General features: G+C 45.3%; 1 protein-coding gene, 1 long non-coding RNA gene and 1 other non-coding gene across 9 annotated transcripts in view; all 3 read right to left on the reverse strand.

Annotated features, from left to right (window-relative positions):
• XPO6 (exportin 6) overlaps nt 1–22,351 on the reverse strand; it is a 73,392-nt gene extending 51,041 nt beyond the window's left edge. For 4 of the 7 annotated variants that reach the window (XM_040463608.1, XM_040463605.1, XM_040463607.1 and 1 more), the window contains exons 1-5: nt 22,261–22,351; nt 18,903–19,015; nt 17,902–18,099; nt 11,894–12,053; nt 9,878–9,973 (exon numbers count right to left, since the gene is read on the reverse strand). In XM_040463608.1, coding sequence (XP_040319542.1) covers nt 9,878–9,973; nt 11,894–12,053; nt 17,902–18,099; nt 18,903–19,015; nt 22,261–22,312 — 619 coding nt within the window. In that variant the 5' untranslated portion in view covers nt 22,313–22,351. The remainder of the gene's footprint in view (nt 1–9,877; nt 9,974–11,893; nt 12,054–17,901; nt 18,100–18,902; nt 19,016–22,260) is intronic. The other 3 variants (XM_040463610.1, XM_040463609.1, XM_040463606.1) reach the window with 1 other exon arrangement.
• Nucleotides 5,455–5,646, reverse strand: LOC121022512 (U2 spliceosomal RNA). The gene has a single exon (XR_005786979.1). It is a non-coding gene; the product is annotated as a U2 spliceosomal RNA (small nuclear RNA).
• On the reverse strand, nt 15,372–17,166 carry LOC121022468 (uncharacterized). Its single transcript, XR_005786960.1, has 2 exons — nt 16,292–17,166; nt 15,372–16,061 (listed from the first exon to the last, which is right to left on the reverse strand). It is a non-coding gene; the product is annotated as an uncharacterized LOC121022468 (long non-coding RNA).
• Nucleotides 22,352–24,475: the final 2,124 nt, after the last annotated feature.

Raw genomic sequence — 24,475 nt, forward strand, 5'->3', positions numbered from 1 at the left:
CAAAGAGAAAACAAAAGCCACCTTTCACCAAGCTACACATTAAAGATACCTGTAGAAACGTAAAATAATGCCACTCAGGAAACTTTCGTTTGCTTCGGAGAATGCATCTTTCGTTAAAATACATTCTTTGTTCGTATGTAGAGTTCATCACAGTTCTTTTTAAATGAATTAATGTAAATTTCCTCAGTGTTATGTCAACAGATACAACCCACAAAGCTCTTTGAGGACCATGGCGACTTTTAGGAGTAAAGCCATCCTGGGTGACAGGGTGGGCAAAACGGGTGAAGGGGGTCAAGAAATACAAACTTCAAGTTAGAAGATACAGAAGTCCTGGGGATACAATGTACGGTGGTGACTACGGTTAGTTAACGAGACCGTACTGTACATCTGAAAGTTGCTAGGGGAGTGAATTTTAAAAGTTCCCATCATAAGAAAGACAATTTTTAATCGTGTGCGGTAATGGATATTAACTCCACTTTCCGTTGCCATCAGTTTGCAATACATACACCATGACGTTGTACCCCTGGAGCTACAGTGTTATAGGTCAATTATATTTCAATTAAATAAGGGGGTCCAGAGACTAAAACACTGAGAACTACTGCGCTGCTCGAGGTAAGTCTGTGGACCTGTATCATCAGCACATCTGGCAGCTTGTCAGAAATATAAATTCTCAGGCCCCGCCCACACGTGCTGCTGGGGATCCTGGAGGCGCGTGGTCGAGACACAGGTTTTTACATACTTTCCAAGAAGTGATTCTTGCGCGTGCTTAATTTTTTTAGTTTTTTTTTTAAGTTTTTATTTTAATCACCTGGCACTCATCACAAGTGTGCTCCTTAATCCCCGTCACCTATTTCACCCACCCCCCACCTCCCCTCTGGTTACCATCGGTTTGTTCTCTACAGTTAAGAGTCTCTTTCTTAGTTTGTCTCTTTTTCTCCTTTTCTCATTGGCTTTACTTCTTAAATTCCATGTATGACTGAAATCATATGGTATTTGTCCTCCTCGGACTTATTTCACACAGCATAATACCTCTAGCTCCATCCATACAGGTCATTGCAAATGGCAAGATGTCATTCTTCTTTGTGTGTGTGTGTGTGTGTGTGTGTGTGTGTGTGTGTGTGTGTGTTTAATGGCTGAACAATATTCTATAGAATAGACATACCACATCTTCTTTATCCATTCATCAACTGATGGGACACTTGGGCTGCTTCCATATCTTGGCTATTACAAATAATGCAGCTATAAACATAGGAGTGCATGTATCCCTCTGAATTGGTGTTTTTGTAATTCATCGGGTAAATACTCAGTAGTGCTGCTGGGTCCTGGAGTAGTTCTTTTTTTAACTTTCTGAGGAACCTCCAACAGGCTTCATTTTTGAGAAGCATGAGACTAACGGAAAGCACGAAGATGAAATGGGGATTGCAAAAAAAAGGTATTGTGATTTTAGAGAAGACGGACATTCAAAGCTATAACCAGAAAACGTTCCTGAAAAAAAGACGTGCACATACAAAGTAAAGGGGCTTATTCTGCCTCAAGAAGAAATGATAAAGACTAAGAATCTTAGGAATAAGGAAGGAACGTAGGCAGAAAAAGCACAAGCACCGAAGAGAAACCACCACACTCAGACTTCTCCACGGTCACGCAAGAAACCAGACAGCAGTGGTAGGGTGCCCCCAAGTTCTGAGACAGAAAAGGACTTAACCCAGAGCTCTCCTTTGAGTACGAAGGAAGGGGACATTTTCTCAAGCACAAAAACTCAGGTAACATACTGCCCACGGCCTCTTAAGGAGGATCCTGTTCGTGAAACCGTGCAAATAAAGCAATAAACAAAAACGCAGAATTAAGGAATGGAGCAGCTGTGACAAGGGGACTACAGCAAGCTTGAATTAAATATAGAATCAAGACTAAACATATGTAGGAATCACAGAGGGTGTGCTGCCTAACTCCCTCTTCTTTCACAAGCACGTTGTCTCAAAACACATGGGCTAGGATTAAAACATGTAGTAAGAAAATGGTTTTCATAATCTTTTTTTTTTCTTCTTAACCCTAGAGGTGTCTTTTACAAACTAATATTCCTGTGGCAAAACCACCCCAAGGTCAGGAATTCCCTTAGGGTTAATACTTCCCATTCAACTCAGGTAAAACTACAATTTGTTGCTATGAAAAATAAAAACTACGGCACCTGGATGGCTCAGTCAGGAGAGTATGTGACTCTTGACCTTGGGGTCATGAGTTCAAGCCCCGCGTTGGGTAGAGATATTACTTAAAATTAAATTTTTAAAAAAATTAAAATGTATGATATGATGCCACTTTGTCTTTTTATTTAGCTTAACCTCTCTGTATCTATATGGAGAGAGGCATCTGGAATGACGTTATTTCTGGATGGTGGAATAGTGGCTAAATCTTTACACTGTATTTTGTGCTTTACAGAAACAATTCTCAAACATTTTGATCCCAGAACTTTTTTACGCTCTTTAAGAATTATTGAGGGGCGCCTGGGTGGCGCAGTCGGTTAAGCGTCCAACTTCAGCCAGGTCACGATCTCACGGTCCGTGAGTTCGAGCCCCACATCGGGCTCTGGGCTGATGGCTCGGAGCCTGGAGCCTGTTTCCGATTCTGTGTCTCCCTCTCTCTCTGCCCCTCCCCCGTTCATGCTCTGTCTCTCTCTGTCCCAAAAATAAATAAACGTTGAAAAAAAAAATTAAAAAATAAATAAATAAATAAATAAATAAATAAATAAATAAATAAAAAGAATTATTGAGGGGGCGCCTGGGTGGTTCAGTCGGTTAAGCATCCGACTTCGGCCAGGTCATGATCTCACAGTCCGTGAGTTCGAGCCCTGCGTCGGGCTCTGTACTGTCAGTTCAGAGCCTGGAGCCTGCTACGGATTCTGTGTCTCCTTCTCTCTCTGCCCCTCCCCCCCCACTCACACTCTTTCTCTATCAAAAAATGAATAAACGTTAAAAAAAAAACATTAAAAAAATAAAAAAGAATTATTGAGGATGCAGGGGTGCCTGCGTGGCTCAGTCAGCTAGCTGAGCATCCAACTTTGGCTCAGGTCATGACCTTGTAGTTCGGGAGTTCAAGCCCCGCATCAGGGTCTCTGCTCTCCACACAGAGCCCGCTTTGGATCCTCTGTCCCCCCCCCTTCCCCCGGCCCCCACTCTCTCAAAAATAAATAGGGGCGCCTGGGTGGCTCAGTTGGTTAAGCGTCCAACTTTATAGCTCAGGTCACGATCTTGCAGTCTGTGAGTTCGAGCCCCTCATCAGGCTCTGCACTAACAGCTCAGAGCCTGGAGCCTGCTTCAGATTCTCTATCTCCCTCTCTCTCTGCCCCTCCCCTGCTCACTCTCTCTCTCTCTCAAAGAAGACAAACATTAAATTCTTTTTAAAATTTTTTTAAATAAATAAATAAATACACATTAAAAGAAAAAATTATTGAGGATGCCAAAGAACTTTTATGCGGGTTATTTCTATTGATATTCATCACATAGAATTTAAAGCTGACGTTTTCAAATACTGTATTTTAAATATTCATTTAATAATATTAAACCCATTACATGTTAGCATAAAATATTTTTAAGTGATAAAGTGTACTTTGCCATCAAAAAATAAGTGAGAAGAGTAGCACCGTTTGTACATTTTTGGAAATCTCTCTAATGTCTGTCTGGCTTAAAAAAAGATCGCTAGACTCTCTCATCTGCTTCAATCTGTTGCAATATGCTATTTTCACTGAAGTATATGAAAAAAACAGCTTCACAGAGATACACAATTGAAAAAGAAAGCAGCTCTTCGGCGGCCTTTCTGGGTAACTGCAGCTATTCTCCGGTATTAAACTTCCACTTTAAATTTCTTCAAGGTTAACTGCAATGTGGGATCTGATCTGATGGAGTTCTATCCAGTGTACTCATGAGAGCATATGCGTAAAAATGACAAACAACATGGGATGCCCGGGTGGCTCAGGCACTGGAGCGTGTGACTTCAGCTCAGGTCTGGATCTCACAGTTCGTGAGTTCGAGCCCTGCGTCGAGCTCTCTGTTGTCAGTGCAGGGCCTCTGATTCCCTCTCTTTCTGCACCTCCTCCACTTGCACTCTCTCTCTCAAAAATAAACACTTTAAAAAAATGTCACAGTATTTTTATGAACATATATTTGATCTCTGGGACGCCTGAAAGGGCTTGGGGGACTTCCAGGGACTCCCAGACCTACTGAAAACTGCTACCTTAATACTAATGTTGAATGAATACGAACGGATTAATCTTTCTCGGCCTCATCTCCTCTGCCAGTAACATGAGGATTTTGTGATTTATTAATAAGGGGTTTAATTTCTACTGTTAAAAGTAGATTAACAAGTGGGGCACCTCGCTGGCTCAGTCGGTGGAGCATGCAACTCTTTTGATCTCAGGGTCGTGAGCTCAATCAAGCCCCACCTTGGGCAGGGAGCCTATTCAAAAACAGGCAGATTAAAAATCTGTCCCCTGGCATTTTATCTGGTAGGGTGTTCAGTGGTCTCTGCTCTGAAAGAGCTGCATTTAGTACTAGGTAAGACTCATCATGATCTCAGCTGCTCACACTGATCATCAGAGGACCTGGTTTCAAAGAAGAACGCAAGAAGGATGTTCAAGTACAATCTGGGCATATTTCAGTTTGTTGCTGGATTAATAAGGTTGATGTCTGGAATTGTTGTGGTGGCTGTCCACCTGAGTCATATGTTCAACTTTCTCTCTTTCAAAGATAGTAACTGTTTCTGGTGTCGCTCTTCTCGTCATTCATGGACTGGGGCCATTTATGAAAGATGTTGGTGTTAGAGGAAACCACCACCACCCAACTAGAAGGATTAACGGGGCAAATAATTAACCAGGATCAAATGGACACTTAACCAACAGATACCATCTATGTTCTATTAGACCTGGACATCTTTGGGCCCTTGGACCTTTTAAATCTCTTGAGCATTTTTAATTAGAAATAAATCCTGGCTTTAAAAACGAAAGCAAAACAAAAAAGTTGTCTCTCTACGCTTTAGCTCAGAAGAATTTTTCCAGACGAGCATTGCCAAAGGGGGAAAAAGCAAAACAACAACGATAATTATGTAAGAACAGCCACCATTTAATGTGTTATTATTTGCTTAGTGCTGCATTAAGCACTTTACATACATATTCTCATTTCATGCCCACAGCTCTAAGGTAGATATTATTATCTGCATTTACAAAACTGTTAGAATAAGACCCAGATAGATTAAGTGTTTGCCCCGTGTTCCTCAGCTCCTAAGAAGTACAGCTGAAACGGAAACCCAGGTCTGGCCCCTAAGCCTATGCTCCTTCCCAGAAAGCAGACCCACTGGAAGGATCAGGCAGCCAGGCAAAGCGATAAGAAAGCTAATATTCAAATACAGGAAAATATGTATGCTCTAAAGTCCTAATTAAAAGAGCGTGCGCACCAGGGCCACAACTGTAGAAAGACATAAACCCAAAGGCAAATGCTGAATGGGATTATGCAAAATTCTTTAAGTGTGTAAGATGACCTATGATTTTTGCCCCTCAAAATAAGAATCTTTTAAGGTTGTTCTCAATGAAAATGATTTTATTCAACTTTAAACTGATACAAACAGACACTACACTTGATCTTAGCCAAAAGGCTGAGAAGTGATGATTTTATTCGACTTTAAATATTTCAAAGTATTTTAGTAGACTACAAAGAGCTTTTCAAAAACTGTATTTTTTTAAATTTTTTAAAAAAATTTTTTAAAAAAATTTTTAAATTTTTTAAATTTGTTGTTGTCGTTGATAGAGCAAGCAGGGGAGAGGCAGAGAGGGAGACAGAGGACATGTACTGTCAGCACAGAGCCCAATGAGGGGCTCAAACCCACAAACCACAAGATCGTGACCTGAGCCACCCAGCAGCCCCTCAAAAATTGTATTTTAAACAAAGGGGAAGGAATTACCACAGAACAGACACTGCTTCATGCTGCATTTCCAATGCAAACTTCAGAGAGCCTGACAAGCTACCTATGCAACAGGGTAACATCTTGGTTGTAGAGCCTGTGAACGACCGGCTTCTCTGAATCAGGCCAGGCTCTGGCAGCAATGTGCATCCCTGCCGAGAGGTGCCTGGACGACTCTGGTGCATTTACTCACTTGGAAGTAACCCAGACAGGTCAGGCATTCATGCAAAGATCCCCTGGGCTTTTTTATTTTTTTATTTCTTTAAATGTCGTGTTTTCTATTCAGTTCTACGTTTTCTAATCCAGGGTTTCTCGACCTCGGCACTACTGACATTCGGGGCTGTTCTGCGCATCGTAGGTATCTAGCAACACCCCTGGCTTCCATTCATCAGATGCCGGCAGTACCCTCTCCTCTCTTACGCTAGCCAAAATACTTCTCATGTTGCCAGCCAGATATCCCCTGCAGGGCAAAATCACTCCCCACTGAGAACCAGGGATCTCACTGCAGCCTCAGTCCAGCGAAATGGAGAGAAATTCCAGTCAAGGAGCCCTTAGGCTAAGAAAATGAGATCACAGGAGTTGAGTGACCCTCCCGAGAGACATCTTCCTGTAAGCAGCTTATAAGGGAATACGTGACAAGATTTCCAAGTGCACAAAGATCTGCAATCTGCAAAGCGTGGGAGAAAACAGGAAGGCATAAACTGGTCCCCACCATCTGAGCTCTCTAACGTACCTGCACCCTGGACTCTTGCCATCACTGGTATCCGCACAGACCCACACTGGACAGTACACATCACGCCGATGAAAGGTACGGTCTCAAGTTTTATTGCAGAACAGTGAAAGCTAACTCGGAGCTGCAGTATTTACACCATTTCATTTTGTTCCCCGCTTCCCCCACCCCATCTGTCCAGGCAAAGAGAGGGGAGGACGAGCAGAGGCTCTGAAAGCAGGAGGGCTGAGGCTGCCCGGGCGCAGCAGGAAGCCGCAGCCCCAGCGTGTGGAGGGCACGGTCACGTTCCGTCCTCAGAGCACTGCTCCTCCTCTCCTGCTCCTCTCACAGCCCAGGACGGCCGCAGTCCGGGAAGGCGCCCAGCAGATGCGCCCAGCAGATGCGCCCAGCAGATGCGGGGTAGCCAGGGCTCTGAACCAGGGGGAGGGGGAGGCAGAGAGACGTGGGGTGAGCGGCCGAGAAGGCAAACTTCGGCCGAAGACCATGCGCCGAGGCCGCCCCTGCTCCACCACTTACTGGTGACGTGATTTCCCCCATGAGCCCCAGTTTCCTCGTTCGTAAACGAGAGATGAAACCGTCATCTACTTCACAGGATTCTGGTGTAATGAGGCAAGTTTCAAAGATAAGGCAACAATTTGAGGAACTATTCTGAGAAGCAGACCACAAGCACCCTTCAAAGCTTTTTCTATCTCCAGACTGCCAGAGTAGCCACCGCAGGGACTCGTCCGCGGGCTTTGTTCTTTGAAAATGATCAGACAAAAAACGATGTTACCAGAAAGTATCCGGGGGGGGGGGGGGGACTCCCCACCGCGGAGGGATTCGGGGATTCCGGCAGGGATTGCCCACTAAATAAAGGTTGGGTGGGGTGGGTATAGGAATTATCGGCTTTATTCACTGGGCTCTAAGGTTGCTCAGAATAATTTCTGTCCCTAACAGCAAGTTTATTAGGTCAATAAAGCTCAACAACTTTTTAGAAATTTTACTGCTTAACTTGGTGTCTTAAGTGCACAAAGGCAGTTGAGCAAAACCATCAAAATAAATGTTAACTCCTCAGCATCAACCAAATAACGGAACAAGATCCAACAGCTTCACTTGCAACTGTCAGAGAAAAAGGCATGTCAAATGAACATGCAATCCTGTATTTTTTTTAATGTTTTATTTTTGAGAGAGAGAGAGAGAGAGAGAGAGAGAGAGAGAGAGAGAGGGAGGGAGGGAGGGCAAGAGAACATGAGCAGGAGAGGGACAGAGAATCCAGAGCAGGCTCTGTGCTGCCAGCAGCGAGCCCAACACGGGGCTCAAACTCACAAACTGTGAGATCGTGTCCTAAGCTGAAGTTGGACGTTCAACTGACTGGACCACCCAGGTGCCCCCTATTTTTTTTTTTTTTTTTAAGGGGAAGTATACCAGCTTGCTTAACTTCCCAGGCTCCAAACAGTCTCCATTTGTTTTGTTCTTTCTCAAATACTAAAATTCAAGACTTCAAAAATGTCTTAATACTGTCTAAGAGGCAATTCTCAAGAAATACACACATTTTTAGGTTTTGTTTATATGGAAATGTCAAGTTGGTTCATACTGTATTTTACCTAGCCTCATAAGCAAAACTTAGGCAACACAGAAAAGAGGCAAGAATGTATTTTTGATTTGTATTATCTGATATTCCCCAACCTGGCCTCCAGGAAAATAAGTCTATCAAAGCATAAACTGAGTTCGGTCAGAACATGTAGCTGAACAAAGCCAACTAAAACATACCACTTTTGGCATTGGAAAATGATCTCAGAAAAACAAGTTTCACTAGAGTAAACTGCTAACAAAACTGGATGCTAAGCCAGTATTCAACCACCTAAAACCAAATCCAATTCAACAGAACTGATCTTTGCAAGCTACTATTTAAACAAAATGACATATTCTAAGATCAGCTAACCTGCAAGAGATTCCCAAAGCGTACCCTCATGAAAGCAAGGCTCTGCCTCACTTGCAGTTTTTCCTTTAATCATCATGTATTGCAAAATTTAAATCTGCTAAGTCATCTCAAATATCCACGTTGAAAATGAAAGTCTGCCACCAAGTACAAATAAAGTTCAAATCCCTGTTGGCTTTTAAAACACTCTAAAGCTCTGTAATAGTGTTTCATCTAAGAAGTCTGACAAGTGGCTAACAGTTTTTAATCCAAGTATGACAAATGGAATTTGGAATAAATTGGTAGACTATGAGCAGTCCTCAAAACGTCATGCTGTATTTTCAGCTCTGCGAGAATTTCAGCTTCCACATACTAACAATAACAGGCTACATGAACCAGCTCGGGCTTAGAGGTGTCTGATTTCAACAGCCCATTTCCTGGGGTAAAGGAGAAAGATGGAGAAATATTTCCCCTCAGCCATACCAACCAACCTTTACAGCAGAGGAAGCAACAATATGCAATTCACAGGATATACTCTAAGCACCTGTGATCACTTAGTGTAAACACAAGCATTCAGAAACGAAAAGTTTCTGCTCAGACACAATTTCCTCTTTCTATCCTTGAAGTAGCCATTTTTAGGTGAACTGCACTCACTTCTGAAAGACTGATTAATGTAACTGTGGATAATCAGCCTCCAGTAAACCACTTAGTGACACTGTAAATATAGCCATGCTTTATCAAATTATTCTGAACTGATCTAAGTTGATGGTGATGTGATTACTGCACACTGGCCCCATCTTCCCTGAGCCCCGAAAGGAAGAAAGCATTCCACATCCTCTTCTCCCGTGTGTAGTGCCGCCCCCCCTACCCACCCCCCCCACCCCCCGGCTTCAGGAAGCCAACCAGCTCCTCGGACCTTGACCCCTGCATAACTGCAAAGCAGACCTTTCAGGCCCACGGGCTCATGCCAACGTGAGCATGAGCAATACAGCCATGAAATCTGAGAAAAAGCAAAAAACAAACCAGGAGGGACAACACAGTTATAAGATGAAGGGAACGGAAGTAGATGACAGAACATCAAAGGTGCCATTTTTCTGATGGGTAAGGAAGAAACAATGTATGTTGTTCAAAACGTTACATTAAGGAAGTACAAGTACTTACAAAGAACCAAGTAGAGCTACCTACTCAGAAAACGTGGGCAGAGAGGCCAAAAAGTGATGAAGGAAAAATCAGCATCTGTATCTGGCATAGATAAGCAATCGCTACCCCATCGAGCCCCCCAAGTGCATTTAAAAAGAGGAACAGCATACGTGGTGGGCAGACCGTACCACTTTCTCCTGAGGTCGGGGATGGTGGTGGGGTGGCAGCAGTGACACTGTGCTTGTCCCAGACAGTCTCCAAGATACCTAGCGAGGAAGGAGAAATGGAGTTTAAGAGAGAAATGAAGTCTAACCTATGAAAGTCAGATTTAAAAACAGATCTGATCCCTTCGATCAAACGTCAGTATTTAAACCTCCCTCTCCCCACCGTAGGTCCAACTAGACACTCCCGGACACCACCACCTGGATGTCCTAAACTCAATTCATCTTCCCCCACAAACCTGCCACTGCTTCTCTTCCGCCCGTCCTCCAGCCAACAGTGTCACCCACCCATGGAACATGGCTTCCCTGAGGCCTCCGCTCTCCCACCTGACCCCACCCCCACCTCCATACAAAGGCTGCGCACGCTCAACGGGGTGCTACTCCTTCCACACCAACTTCTGACCTGCTCTCCTCCTGCCAACCCAAGCTGGACCTTTCTACCAGGCTGCTGCCTGTCCATCCCTCAGAGCTCCACCCAGCCGCCATCGTCCCCAGGAAGTCTCGTCTGCTCGGTTCTGCCTGTGAGTAAAACACACCTCTACTAAACTCTTAACACACTGGCTTTAGCTGTCTTTCTCCCCAACTCAAGTACCCCTCATTAGAGACAGGGACTGTGTTTTATTCCTCTCTGGACCTCTTTATGGAACCTACTGCATAAGATGATCAGCTGTAAAAGCTTTTGAAAGTACGGTGTTTTCAAAACATTTAATATTATAACATGGATGGGCTTTGAAGTATCCCACTAAGAAGGCCACATAGTGTATGATTTTTTTTTTTTTTAAACAAAAAGGCCAAATAGGAAAATCCATAGAGATGAACAGATTAGTGGTTGCCAGGGGTTGGAGGGGGAAAGGACAGTAATGAAAGTGTTCTGGAATTAGATCGCGTGATCGTTGCACAACCTTGTGAATGTATTAAAAACCGAGTTGCGACACCGTCAGATGGTGGATTTGACGCTACGTGAATTAACCCCAACTGAAAAAATTTTAACGTCTTCACGGCAGGACACAGAGATATCAGACATGATCCTTAACTATAGAAATATAACATCTAGTTGGGGGCATCACTGAACGTGCTCTGAATGAACAAATGCTCTGAGGTGTGGGTCTCCCCTAGGGACGTGGGGAAGGACACGGGGCAAACGACAAGCATTCTCAACCGATTTTAAGTGACCACTGCATGCCCAGCACTTTTGTAACACAGACAAAAGAAGCAAGTTCCTAGAGATCCGAGAGGAAGTCTGGGCAGAGGAGCTGCAGATAAAAACTGTTTTTTTCTTTTTTTTTTTTTTTTTTTTGCTTTGCGGCATTCCTTCAAGCAGCAAGCGGGCCCCCGGCGCCTCAAGGGCCCCGAGACTAGGGCTGCACCTGCTCCTCGTACAAGCAAGCGGCAGGGCCCTGGCGAGCCAGCATGCTCCACCCTCGTCCCGCCTTCCTGTCTCGTTGTGCGGTTTGCTTTTGCTTTCTGTTTATTCTTACTCCTCACACACGGTTACGAGGCTGATAAAACAGACAAGATGATGAGCAAAATGCTACTTACAACCACGACCAGGCGCACGGGGTGCGGATGCCACATCTGGTCTCACCTCCCTGAGCGGATTTTGAAATTTCCCCATCCCTCCTCCTCCAACTTCTCCTGATCTTATATTCAAATTATTTTACATGAAGTGCTCGCCACCCACCTTACTGAGAATGCAGCGCTTGGCATTTCAATCACATTCCCATGACCTGATCTCTACCTCATTAATGACAGTGACAGTGAGGACCGATTCATAAAGACAGTAAAAACAAGTAGGTTATGAGCATCTGGGGAGGTCCTACCACGTGCTGGACACGGGGCTCAGTGCTGACGGCACACGCCACCACCACATTCTTTGTTTTTCAACTCGGCCACAGTCACAAGCAAAACTGCTCAAAAGTTCAGAGCACCACTGCCAGTGTCCCTTGCCTCCACCGAACGGCTCACCTGTCAGCAGCCCGAGCACAGTCTGCACCTGGTCCAGCAGCAGCTTCCGCAGCTCCTCCTTCCGAGCCACGCTGAGGTCCTCACGGGGACAAGCCAGCTCTTCTGAAGTCGTCTTCAACATGATCAGCCCGAGGGGGGTTGTCACGGGGGACTGGATCAACTGCAGGGAAGACGAAGTTCTGAGCAGACTGCCCAGCCGATGGACGGACGAGGAGGACCACGAAACATTAAACCCGTGAGTCCCTCCATGCGTTTAATTTCACAGGAACGGGCCGCGTAAATCAGTGCTTCAGAGTGCATTTCTGTACGTTTTTTACTGATTCAAAGTACGTTCTCGTTTTATTCTAAAGACAAAACTCGAACCATGAACACAATGCTCTTTTACACCCAACACGACAATTTTTCTACATGTCCAGATTCCCAACAAAGCCCTGGTCCCTTTGCCCAGATTCGTGTATTAGCAACAAGGAAATGTGTGTTATCTTTTCAACATTCAGGGGTTAAATCAATGTTACGTTTCTAAGCTTTGCATGCTCCATGCAAGTTCAAGATTAAACACGTGGCAGAAGAGAAACATGCATAATGAGGGCTACGGTTATAATTTTGCAAATACCTACACAGAGATTTGAGTTATTTTTCTACCACCTACAATATCCACTACACTGTACTAGTCGCCTTGTTATAATTTTGCAAATACCTACATAGAGATTTGAGTTATTTTTCTACCACCTACAATATCCACTACACTGTACTAGTCGCCTTAAGCAAGAGACAGAAAGAAAGGTACACCTTCAACAGCATTAACACTATTTATGTCTCTCTAGTCAATTTCTCAAAAATTCAGTGTTACTCACTAATTCAATTTACTTTTTAGTTTCCAGAAATGGTAAAAGCAAGCTGCCACGAAAATTCTGTGCAGTTCTATGCTACAATCTATACCAGAGTACGTACACAATTGAAGGAACACTTGACCATCTTCTTTGATCACAATGAACTTTAAAAATCACTCATTCTCTGATACAAATAAGTTGTTTATTTATTCAGTCCACAAAAATCAGAGAAGAGGAGGGCACCAGGAACTGCAGCCGGACAGGATAGAACCCACCTTCTCCGCTTCAAGTAATACAGGGCACCTGCCTTTCCCTTGCAAACAGCTCTCCCCTCTGAAGACTAAGGCAAAGCCCATCCCAAAGAGCAGGAAATTCAGGGAACTGAGGATAAATTCAACTGTCGTTGGGAGCAGCGTGATGTAAGACAAGTGGCAATAAAGGGCATGCTGAAAATGCTCTTATTAAATCAATTATCTTGGGGGCGCCTGGGTGGCGCAGTCGGTTAAGCGTCCGACTTCAGCCAGGTCACGATCTCACGGTCCGTGAGTTCGAGCCCCGCGTCGGGCTCTGGGCTGATGGCTCGGAGCCTGGAGCCTGTTTCCGATTCTGTGTCTCCCTCTCTCTCTGCCCCTCCCCCGTTCATGCTCTGTCTCTCTCTGTCCCAAAAATAAATAAACGTTGAAAAAAAAAAAATTAAAAAAAAAAATCAATTATCTTGGACACTGAAACTTCAGATACAGCCTCCACAAGTTTTCTCTTCTTTTTGTCCAAGTTTGGGCTACTTCTAACAACGTAAAAGAAAACGCAGCAGGAGGAACAGGAAATCCCTGAAGCAACTTTTCTTTACTGACCCTTCATAAGCATCTCTTCCCATCCGGAGGCCTGTGGGTTATCAATCTGTACTTTAAAGATTCCCATTACTTCCCCCTCTTTCACTCCCGTCTTTCTCCTCTACCTCTTTCTGTGTCTATTTTCCCCCACAGCCCTCATTCTTACTCTCTTGGCTGGGAATGCTTCGTATTACCGACTCTTCCAATTTGGCAGTAAATTTTTCCTGTAGGTGTGAGATGCTCTGTGCTCCCATAGGAAAAAAAAATCCTACGCTATGGAAAATGTATCCAAAGCCCTCCCTTCTCTCATCATTTGGAAAAAGGGGAGACAGGCAAAAAGCCAACTGAAAACGAAAGTTATTCTTTCCTGAAAGAACAGCCTGATCAGGGGTGCCCGGGTGGCTCAGTCGGTTAAGCGTCTGACTTCGGCTCAGGTCATGATCTCGCGGTCCGTGGGTTCGAGCCCCATGTCGGGCTCTGTGCTGACAGCTCAGAGCCTGGAGCCTGTTTCGGATTCTGTGTCTCCCTCTTTCTCTGACCCTCCCCTGTTCATGCTCTCTCTCTCTGTCTCAAAAATAAACATTAAAAAAAAAAAAAAAAAAGAACAGCCTGATCAAATATTTTTCTTCTCACCAGCTTTGTGTCCAAAAAGCTTGTTTGTAAACTAGCATTTCTCTCGACCATCTTCACATATATAATTTAATCCTGTAACATTGGTAATTCTCTGCAATTTACTTTAACAGAAAATAAGCACTTTTAGGTTGAAGATCAAGTTCAGATCCTTTTTTCCCCCCTCAAGTTCAGGCACTTAGTGTGAGCTTCTGAAAAGGCTCAATGATTTTTATTACACCACCCAACCAGAAAAGAAATGGTAATTTTTTTCCTATGCTGCTTACCCCTTAATTACCTGGTGCCAGGCACAATGTGACCACAGGTTGAGCTCAGGAGATTTCAGGAATCTGAAGAACAGACTCTACAAAGCTGTGATATTTGGCCTAGTGTATGGGTGGGAGGTGGAGGGCAGAGTGGGGGCAACAGAGGTCAGTTTCAACTTCAGCTATTTCCTTTTCCAGTGGCCTAGAAAGGGCAAAGCCAGCACAGAGAACTCCAAGTATCCCGCTGGGGCCCCAAATCAACTCCTCTCTGCCTGGTATGGTGGTCACCACAACGATGGCATGAACTGCATAGAGGTCCACCAAACTGTCAGTTAAAAAACAAAACAAGAACCACAAAACAACGATGCACCCCAGACAGCAAGCGGACCGTGAGGGAACTGAGCCCGAAAAAAACCTCTTAGAGATGGCTTATTCAAAGGATCAGAGGATGGTGAGGATGGTTCCAGAACTGGGCAGCTCTCTACCTGAAGAAAAGCTTACTTTATTATCACTACCAGACACGTCTGCAGCGGAGCACCATTATTCTTGACCTGGCTTTCATGCCACTGACTGCTTCGTACGGATAAGTGAGAAGAAGCAGAGCGTTACTACAAGTGGAAGGATTTGAGAGATCACTTACTCCAATCCTCTCGTTTTACAGAGAAGGAAAAGGAGGCTCCCGGAAGCGAAGGAGCGGCGAAACCCAGAGATGATTTGTGACAACAGACGCAGACCCACACCCGCTTGCCCCCTTCGCTGCTCTTTCCACTATGGGGCGTTCCCAAGTCACAAAGGCTGCATGAGGTAAACGGAGTCATTTTTGAAGGGGTGCAAAGAGGGAAGTGGTAGAGAACAGAGGGCAACAACTAGCCTTTCTAAACCTCCCTGAGCACTTCGCCTAAAAAACGCTCTTCCAGACGGTCATTTGTTACCATTAATCATATTTCAAGGACTGACAGAAAATCTGTTCTCCATCGAAAGGAGTGATCCCAGCCGGGTGGGAACATGGCTCCCCCGACTGCTACCGGCAGGACCGGGGGCCTCCGGCTCACAGTCCACTGCTGCTTCTCACGGGACCTGCCACTAACCGACCCAGGAACGCAGTCTCCCTCCAGGGAGGCCGTGGAGAGTGACCACAACTGTCCTCACCTTGGAGTGAAGGCAAATATACCACAGAGAGCCAGCAAAACCTCTCCCCTCGTGTCCTACCCCTTCGGGCCCGCCGGCCTCCTTGCCATTCTTCAGGGTCCTTGCACCTACTATTCCCTCTCCCTCCAACACTGTTCCCCTAGATACCCACATGGCTCACTCCATCACTTCCACTCAGGCTTCTACTCGAATGGCTGCTCCTCAAAAAAAGCCTTCTCATCACGCCGTCTAGACAACACCCTCGACGCTCTCTTTCTCCTTGCCTTGGATTTAATTTTCTTCATAACACTTAGAAGCACCTATAAGTCTATTTGTTTATTGTTTACGGATGTCTCCTCCTTGAGATTATAAGCTCCAGAAGGCAGAGCCATTGTTTTGTTTCATTACCATCTCCCCACACGTTTAGTTAGCGCACGGCTGGTATTCAACAAACAACTTACTGAGTAAATGCATGAATCTCCTTTGCAGTATCAACCCAATAAACCTTTATTTTTTTTTTTTTCAATTTTTATTTATTTTTGGGACAGAGAGACAGAGCATGAACGGGGGAGGGGCAGAGAGAGAGGGAGACACGGAATCGGAAACAGGCTCCAGGCTCTGAGCCATCAGCCCAGAGCCCGACGCGGGGCTCGAACTCACGGACCGCAAGATCGCGACCTGGCTGAAGTCGGACGCTTAACCGACTGCGCCACCCAGGCGCCCCTCCCAATAAACCTTTAGATAAATGGAGTCACTACACAAAACAATACTGAATGAAGAATTTCTGTATCACTTTGAGGCAGTCTGAGAGAAGCAATAAGGATGCTCTATTTTTTCTTAGTTGCTAAGAAAGAATTAGTTTAATTCTTTGTAACAAGAGTAGACAGAATGTTAGAAAATCCTGAGCCTACAGTCACCGAGACACTAACTTTCAAAGAATTTTATTCTATAAACGATACCTAATGCCCATTTCCTGTATACCCGTGACTACCTCAATAATATGAAAGTGTTTCCAACTTCCGCATAGGATTCAAATGCACAACGGCATCTCCTGCTTGGCTTTTGGGTCCCACCTTTTGCCCTGATGACTTCCAAATCCTGACCTGCGCCCCGACCACCTTCCCGAGCCCCAGATCCACAGCTCCCAATGTCTCAGGTAAAGAAGGAGGGCACAAATATTAAGTGCCTTTTCTGCCAAATTGAATTCCCCATCTTCCACCCCAACTCATTTCCTCTTCCTTCACCCCTGGCCTGGAGAATCTGCTATCTGAGCCAGAAACCGGGAAGGCATTCTAGATCCCGCCCTTGCCTCACCTCCACCACCCAGTCACTAACCACAGCCTCCTGACTGGGTCTCCTAAGTGCCCCGCCTCCACCCGCCAGAGAGGCTGGGGGGGGGGGGGGGGCGGCGGCAGGTCCTCACGGTAGCTCCTATCTTTCCAACAGCAGCGTCAGGGGTCCAGCCTCGCCCCTCTTCGATCCACACCCCATACTGTTCCAGAGTTGTGGCTCCAACATGAAAATGTGGCCCTGTCTTCCCCCCTTCTACACACTTTTCATTAGCTCCCACAGAAGGACTATAGGTTACAAATTGAAGCCCCCTGAAAGAGCAGGGCCCTTCCCGGCCTGGCCCCAGCCCATCAATCTGGTCTCTTACTCCAGCACCCCACCGCCTCACCCAACACTGAGGACACCTCAGCTTCTGGGGTCTGCAGGCTGTACGCCACCGTTGCACGCCACACACACTTCCACAGTGTCGGACGATTGTTTGCACAGCTATCTTCTTTTTTTTTTTTTTTTTTCCAACGTTTATTTATTTTTGGGACAGAGAGAGACAGAGCATGAACGGGCGAGGGGCAGAGAGAGAGGGAGACACAGAATCGGAAACAGGCTCCAGGCTCTGAGCCATCAGCCCAGAGCCCGACGCGGGGCTCGAACTCCCGGACCGCGAGATCGTGACCTGGCTGAAGTCGGACGCTTAACCGACTGCGCCACCCAGGCGCCCCTGCACAGCTATCTTCTTACTAAAGCGTAACCGTCAAAGGCCTCAGTCATGCACCCCAACACCTGGCACAGGACCTAACAGGCTTTCAGATCTTTGCTGAACAAAATTTCCCATGAGGTTAACAAAGCGACTGGGTTATCCACCCCCCCCCCCCCGCCCCCGTCCCCGTTCAACAAGCACAAAGGTACATGTCTCAAGAACACGAAGTGGATAATTTGTCCTACGATGACCTCACTACCGCAGTTCCAAAATGCTAATCTGAAAACTCCCCCTCAAGACAAGGAAATAATCACTTCTACAAACAGTTTATGAGATGAAGTTTCCTTAGGTATATCCTTACCTGTAAAATGTTCGTAAAAAAGTCATGATAGAACATGGGCCAATCTTGACGGCCAATATCAACAATAACTTTGCAGAGCTTGTTCCGGATAAAGTAAGGTAAGGTTTTGTGGTGAGCCAAAAGGAGTTTGGGCAGGCAGCTACGGATTTCCATCTTATCTTGAGATGGGACCCCAAGCCACATTTTATTGATCAGATTCTGAAAAACAAATACACGTCTTCTAAGTGAACCATCTGTACACAACAATAACCGGCTTTCATCCAACGGTTAGCTACATCATCTCAAACAAAAGACCCTGCTTTTAAACAAAGGCTTAGGGCAATTTAGCAATAAGAGTACTAGGAATATTCAAACCCTATAATACAACAATCCCATCCTCAAAAGATCCACTAAATAACTTCACAGAAACAAAAGGCTGCACGTGCAAAAACTTTCTATTACACCACTGTCTCTGATGGCCACCAAAAAATGAAGAAAACAACTGTAATGTTCAACAACAGGAGGACCACTTGGTGAATAATGGTATAACCACTTATATAGGAATATAATATAAAGGCTAACTGGGGGGGGGGGGGCAGAATACAAAGAGGCATGAGCAACATGATTATAATTAGGTTAAAAAGAAAAGATATACACAGGAAGACAAAATTTGGAAGAGTTAAAATAAATGAAAATGTTTCTGGCTGGGTAACAGCATTATGGGTATCACCTCTCCTCCCAAACTGTTTCTCTTTCATTACCTTTCTCTTTTAAATGATGACGTGGAAGGCAAAGTTACACGTTACCAAACCAGCCCTGCCTCACCTTTCTGGGTTGAAGATGGAAAGGTGCCCCAGAAGCCAGACATCTTGACGGGGGCGGCGTGTGGGAGGAAGTCCCTGAGCTGAGCTACTGCTGTTTCCCTGTCAGCTGCACCTCAAAGCTAAAGTCTAGTGCCAATGACCTGGCGTCGTGATTACAAAAGACTTTTCAGTACAGTATAAAGGCATCTGACAACTCACCTCAAACACCGTTAAACTGTACATCATGACATAGTCATTCCTGGTGCTGGAGAGGAAGTACAGGCAGAGTCTCCAGGCTCCTATTTGCTGGGCAAAGTTATCAAGAAGCTCCTCTGAAAAAGTTAAATAGCAACAAAGAAGGCTATGAAAAAGACATGAAATTAACACATGGCTGGGCTGTCTCATCAGGTTTTTAAACACACATCTCTCCATATAATTGAATGGCCCCCAAAACAATAGCAAAATCCAGCTGCGTCTTCGAGATAGAAAGGACAGACTGTACAACATTCTTCTGACTCTGAGGTGACAATGAACATGGACAATGTGTTCAGCCATCTACAATCCAATAGCCTAAGGGCACTAATTGAGGCAGAGAAACTTTCAATGATAAAGTTCTTACTTAGCCTAAAGTGATCAAAGTATCATTTTACCTTATAAACGAAGGCTAATTGTTAACCTGTCTCCTCTGGGTTACAGGCTATATGTATTTCCTCAGGACTCAACAGTGTTCACACAAACACACACAAAATGATGGCTAGAGAAGCGGGACAAGAAAACATTAAGGCTAACCTTATAAACACAGGACAGGAAAAAAATGCAAGAGAATTACAGATGGCTAATTCTCTGTATTTGGTATTCGTTTGGTTTCATTCTAAACTACCACATGAAAAACGGTAAGAGCAGCAATCGTGGGAGTTACCACGAGCAGCCCTGTCCACATCAAATCAGTTAGAAATGGTTTTCCCCCTCCTGAGGCTCCTGGTACCACCAGCCAGAAGCCCAGGACAGCAAGCACTGAAAGTCTGTCACCACGTTTCCGAACACACTGCCCCTTAGTCATCTTGACCTGCTACACAGGGCATGAAATACAAAACAAAGGGGGTAAAAAAATTTTAAATCAAAATAAACATAAATTTAAAAGGTTAAAAAGGAAGTTTAAAAATAGAAAAATTTTGAAGAGTAAAAGGATGAATAAAAGGCAAACAACCCCTAGAGATTCTAGGAAGCCCCTGGAAAAGCAGGAAGGACCCTAAGATCACTGCTCTGCTAGCAGAAGACCTCACTGTAGCAGCCTTATGGTTAAGTAAAAGCTTGTATGAATCCCAGAGCAGGAGTCAAACTGGAAAGAACGAGCTCTGGCTAGAAATGAGGAACGCTGGGCTGGAGACTGTGCTGCTCACTCATGGAGTCTGATTCCGAGGGATCACTGCTCCTCTTTGATGTTTCGGCTTCCTCCGCTGTGAAAATGACCAGACTGTCCCTTGAGGTTCCCTGCTAACAGCTGTACCTCTAGAGTACTAATAACGCGCCTCCTTTCCGCCACCTCGCCAGGAAAGTTAGTTTATCCTAAACTATGGAAAAGGAATCACGCGGTTCCAGCCCACACACTCAAACAAAGCTCCAAAGACTAGGTACAAAGAGAAGCCAACTGAGACACACCCACCATATAGAACCAAACCCCTGGAGACTCTCCTTAGCCTGTGTTTAAATTAGACATTTGTAGTATCTGGTTATTTAAAGCTATTTTAAAATCAGATTAGAATACAAGTTTAGTTAAGAAGTTCCACTTTAAATTCATGAACACTGAAGGTGAGCAATATTTGCTTGGCAAACCAAAAACTGAGAGAAAACCCAGGGTGCCTGGGTGGCTCAGTCAGTTAAGGGTCCAACCCTTGACTTCAGCTCGGGTCATGATCTCACAGTGTGTGAGTTCGAGCCCTGCATCAGGTTCCGTGCTGACAGCGTGGAGCCTGTTTGGGATTCTCTTTCTCCCTCTCTCTGCCCCTCCCCTCCTCAAAATAAATAAATACTTTTAAAGAAAAATTGTTTTAATTGAGAGAAAGACCAAAACCACTTCAATTATAAGCTAAAAATAGGACTTCAAAGATATTAGTGTTGGGATATAGCAGATTGATGTAAGAGAAAGATCCTTCACCTGCTTTGGTAAAAATCACCAGTTGTATTTTTACTGTTAAGTATAAGGTACTTTGGCAGCATAAAACTAACAATGATCCCTTGTTTATGAAAGCTCTGGTTCTCTATAGACACTCCGTCAGAAAAGACAGGCATATATGGGGCAGGCCCAAAAGAGAGCACCAAGTTTAAAAGTAGAAGAGTAAAGAGGCGCCTGGGAGGCTTAGTTGGTTATGTGTCCAACTGTGGCTCAGGTCATGATCTCACGGTTCGTGAGTTCGAGCCCCACGTCGGGCTCTGTGCTGACAGCTCAGAGCCTGGAGCCTGGATTCTGTGTCTCCCTCTCTTTCTCTCTCTGTCCCTCCCCCACTCACACTCTGTCTCTCAAGGATAAATAAGTAGTAGCACTCTCAAGGATAAATAAGAAAAAAAAAGTAAAAGTAAGAAGTTCAACTACCAGAAGCTGATATGATGCTCAAAGAAAGCGAGAGAAAAAGGTCTACTGGCTACCTGGAAATCCAGACCTTAGTCAAACCTTGGACCAAAGGCAGAAATCAGCCACAACACCCAACTGGCCAACATGACTTAGAGAAGCCAAGTGGGGCAGAGAAATGGGCCTCCAGAGTCCTAGAGACACGCAAAAAGGCCTCCCTGGAGGTGAAAACAATGAATGTAAAGTTATTACCCAGCAGTCAAACATCCGAGGGAAAAGCTTTTAGGTTGGGACAGAGAAGAACACATTTTCCATTTTCAAGTTCAGGGGTTAAGTGAGGACTCAGAGAGGGGGAAAGAGTGCTCTAGGACCACAGTGCAGCATGTCTCTGAGGCAGAGATCTGACAGTTCACAGTGCGCTTCAATGGATAATGCTCATGTAAATGAATATGAAATTCAAAAGGAAATTCTAGAAGGTGCTGAGGTTCCCAGGAGACCCAAGGTAATTATATCTTCATCTCTGTTGTTTGAAGCCTTTATTCATCACAACTTGCAGAATGGGGGAGACAATCATAGAGATAAAGATGTAGCAGCAGCCCCCAAGGGAATACCAGTTACATAAAGGACCTCTAGGCACCAGATAAGGTTTGGATTGGACTTCTACACACCAAAACCATGTCGTTCTGACACTTTTAGGAGCTGTTTTCTTAAGGTAACAGTCACGGGCTTCTGTGACAGAAGTTCAACTTTGCTGAAATTAAGAAGAGAGCGGCGGGAGGGGTTTTCCACACTTGGCCAGAGAGAACCCATCACCATGGATTATGGCGGGCTCCGTGAACCACAGCCCTTGATTGACAGACGCCACCGACCAGCAAAACAAGAGCCAAAAAAAGCCAAGAATTTAAGGGGAAACAAGCAGGCCTGACCAGCCCAGGCAACCGACTCCTTCCTCCTCACCACACACTTTGTGTGTTTGAAAGGACTCTTGGCGACACTCAGCACTTCACTTACCTATCTCACGTTTTCTTTCGTTGGTTGTACAATCGTGGAAGAATTCTGTCATCAGACTTTCCAATGCCCTGAGGGAGGCTTCTTCAGAGGCCTAACAAAGGTATTTAGGAAACAAAAAAAAAAAAAAAAAAAAAATCAGTAACTGTGTCTCCAGTTCTACTTTCCTCAGTTCCCTCCAGGTCACATTCAACAGCAATAGTAATTTACTTCCTCAAACATCTTGTTTCAACATTCTTCAAATACATGGGATTCAGAAAAACTGAAGGGAATTTCCCAGCTGGCTCAAAACCCAAATTCTGAGTGTATTCTACATATCCATGCTACCGTGCAATCGATTTTCAATTATTTATGCTAAGGCAAAGGGAACAAATGACTCAAAATTTAATTCTGGAAGTATATCGAAAGCAAATTACCAGCCCCTGGCCCTGACTGAATAGGCAGAAGAAACCCAGAGAGAAGGTCAGGGCTCTCTACAGACTTCCTGTCAACTATACATTTGCCCCAAGTCTAAACAATTAGCCATATTTTGATTCACAACAACTGCAATCAAACTGCTGCATGGATTCCTGGGGGTTGTTGTTGAAGACACTTCAGGAGCCACACGTTCTGACAACTGTCCGTCTCGAATGAGCAGCCACCAGAGGCTAAGGCGAAGGCAGCTAGGAAACACACTGAGCAGCAACCCCCCAATCAGCACATCCCAGCCACGGACCCACAGACAGGATCCCAGCCACGGACCCACAGACAGGCAACCGCTGGGCAGAACCGCTCAGGTAGAGAATGAGAGGGGAGGTGCTCTCAGCCCCAGAGCCCACTGTCTCCCTCTTCCGTCTGGGGCCCCAAGCCCACTCCCTCTTCTCCCACTCATGCAGGGGCATCGTTTGCAGCAATGAGTTTGGGTCCGCCCTCCTTCACTTGCCCATCTGCAGGAAGGCGAGCATTCCGAGACCATTTCTGAATCTGCACTGGCATTACGTACCCAGAGACCATCAAGAGCCAAGAGCAGTTCTGATTTCTTATCTCTTCATTCTAGTCTCCCCGCTCCTCCCTCCTCCATATCCTCTCCACTGTCCCCACAGTTAAGAGCCGATGACAAAAATTGCATTTTAAAGCAAGCCCACACTCAAATGTGTTATGTAATCAACCTGTAATGTTACCAGAGGCCTCCACCTGGCAACCGACTTTTGAAGACCCCGAGGAACTGGGGCCATCTCTGTGGCAACACCGGCATTTCTTGGGCCTGGTACCAATTACAGGGGCCGAGTCAGGCCTACACCAGCCCGTCCACATCAACTGGCATGCACAAGCACACCACAGAGCACACAGGGGTCATGTTCAAGCAGTGCCAGGCACGGCTGTCCCTCCCGTGCCGCAGTCACACGTGAACGGCTGCGTGATGTGTCATAATGGCACACTGAGTGAGAAATTACTGTACAATAGTTATAGCACTTGGGATTTGTCTGAAGTTTACAGCTATGATCAGGATTGGCCCCTCTTACTCTGTTTTCAAACCGATGCATCAGTTCAACTGAAAAATATCCTTGGATTGCAAATTAAGCTATTTTCTTTTTAACATTTATTTTTGAGAGCGCACGAGCGAGCACGACTGGGGGGGAGGGGCAGAGAGGAGATAAAGCATCCGAAGCAGGCTCCGAGCCGTGAGCACAGAGCCCGATGCGGGGCTCAAACTCACGAACTATGATATCGTGACCTGAGCCAAAACCAAGAGTCAACCACTTAACCAACTGAGCCACTCAGGTGCCCCTGCAAATTAAGCTATTAAAAACTACGTATTGGGGCGCCTGGGTGGCGCAGTCGGTTAAGTGTCCGACTTCAGCCAGGTCACGATCTCGCGGTCCGGGAGTTCGAGCCCCGCGTCGGGCTCTGGGCTGATGGCTCAGAGCCTGGAGCCTGTTTCTGATTCTGTGTCTCCCTCTCTCTCTGCCCCTCGCCCATTCATGCTCTGTCTCTCTCTGTCCCAAAAATAAATAAACGTTGAAAAAAAAAAATTAAAAAAAAAAAAAGCCTACGTATTTTAGGGGGCCTGGCTGGCTCAATCGGTAGAACACGTGACCTAATCTTGGGGTCATGAGTTTGAGCCCCACACTGGGCATGGAGCCTACTTAAATGTGTGTGTGTGTGTGTGTGTGTGTGTGTGTGTGTGTGTACATACATACATATACACACACATTTTTTTTTCAAATGGAGAAATAAC

This window comes from Herpailurus yagouaroundi, unplaced genomic scaffold (genome assembly GCF_014898765.1).
Source record: "Herpailurus yagouaroundi ecotype Mexico unplaced genomic scaffold, PumYag 410, whole genome shotgun sequence".
Lineage (NCBI taxonomy): Eukaryota > Metazoa > Chordata > Mammalia > Carnivora > Felidae > Herpailurus > Herpailurus yagouaroundi.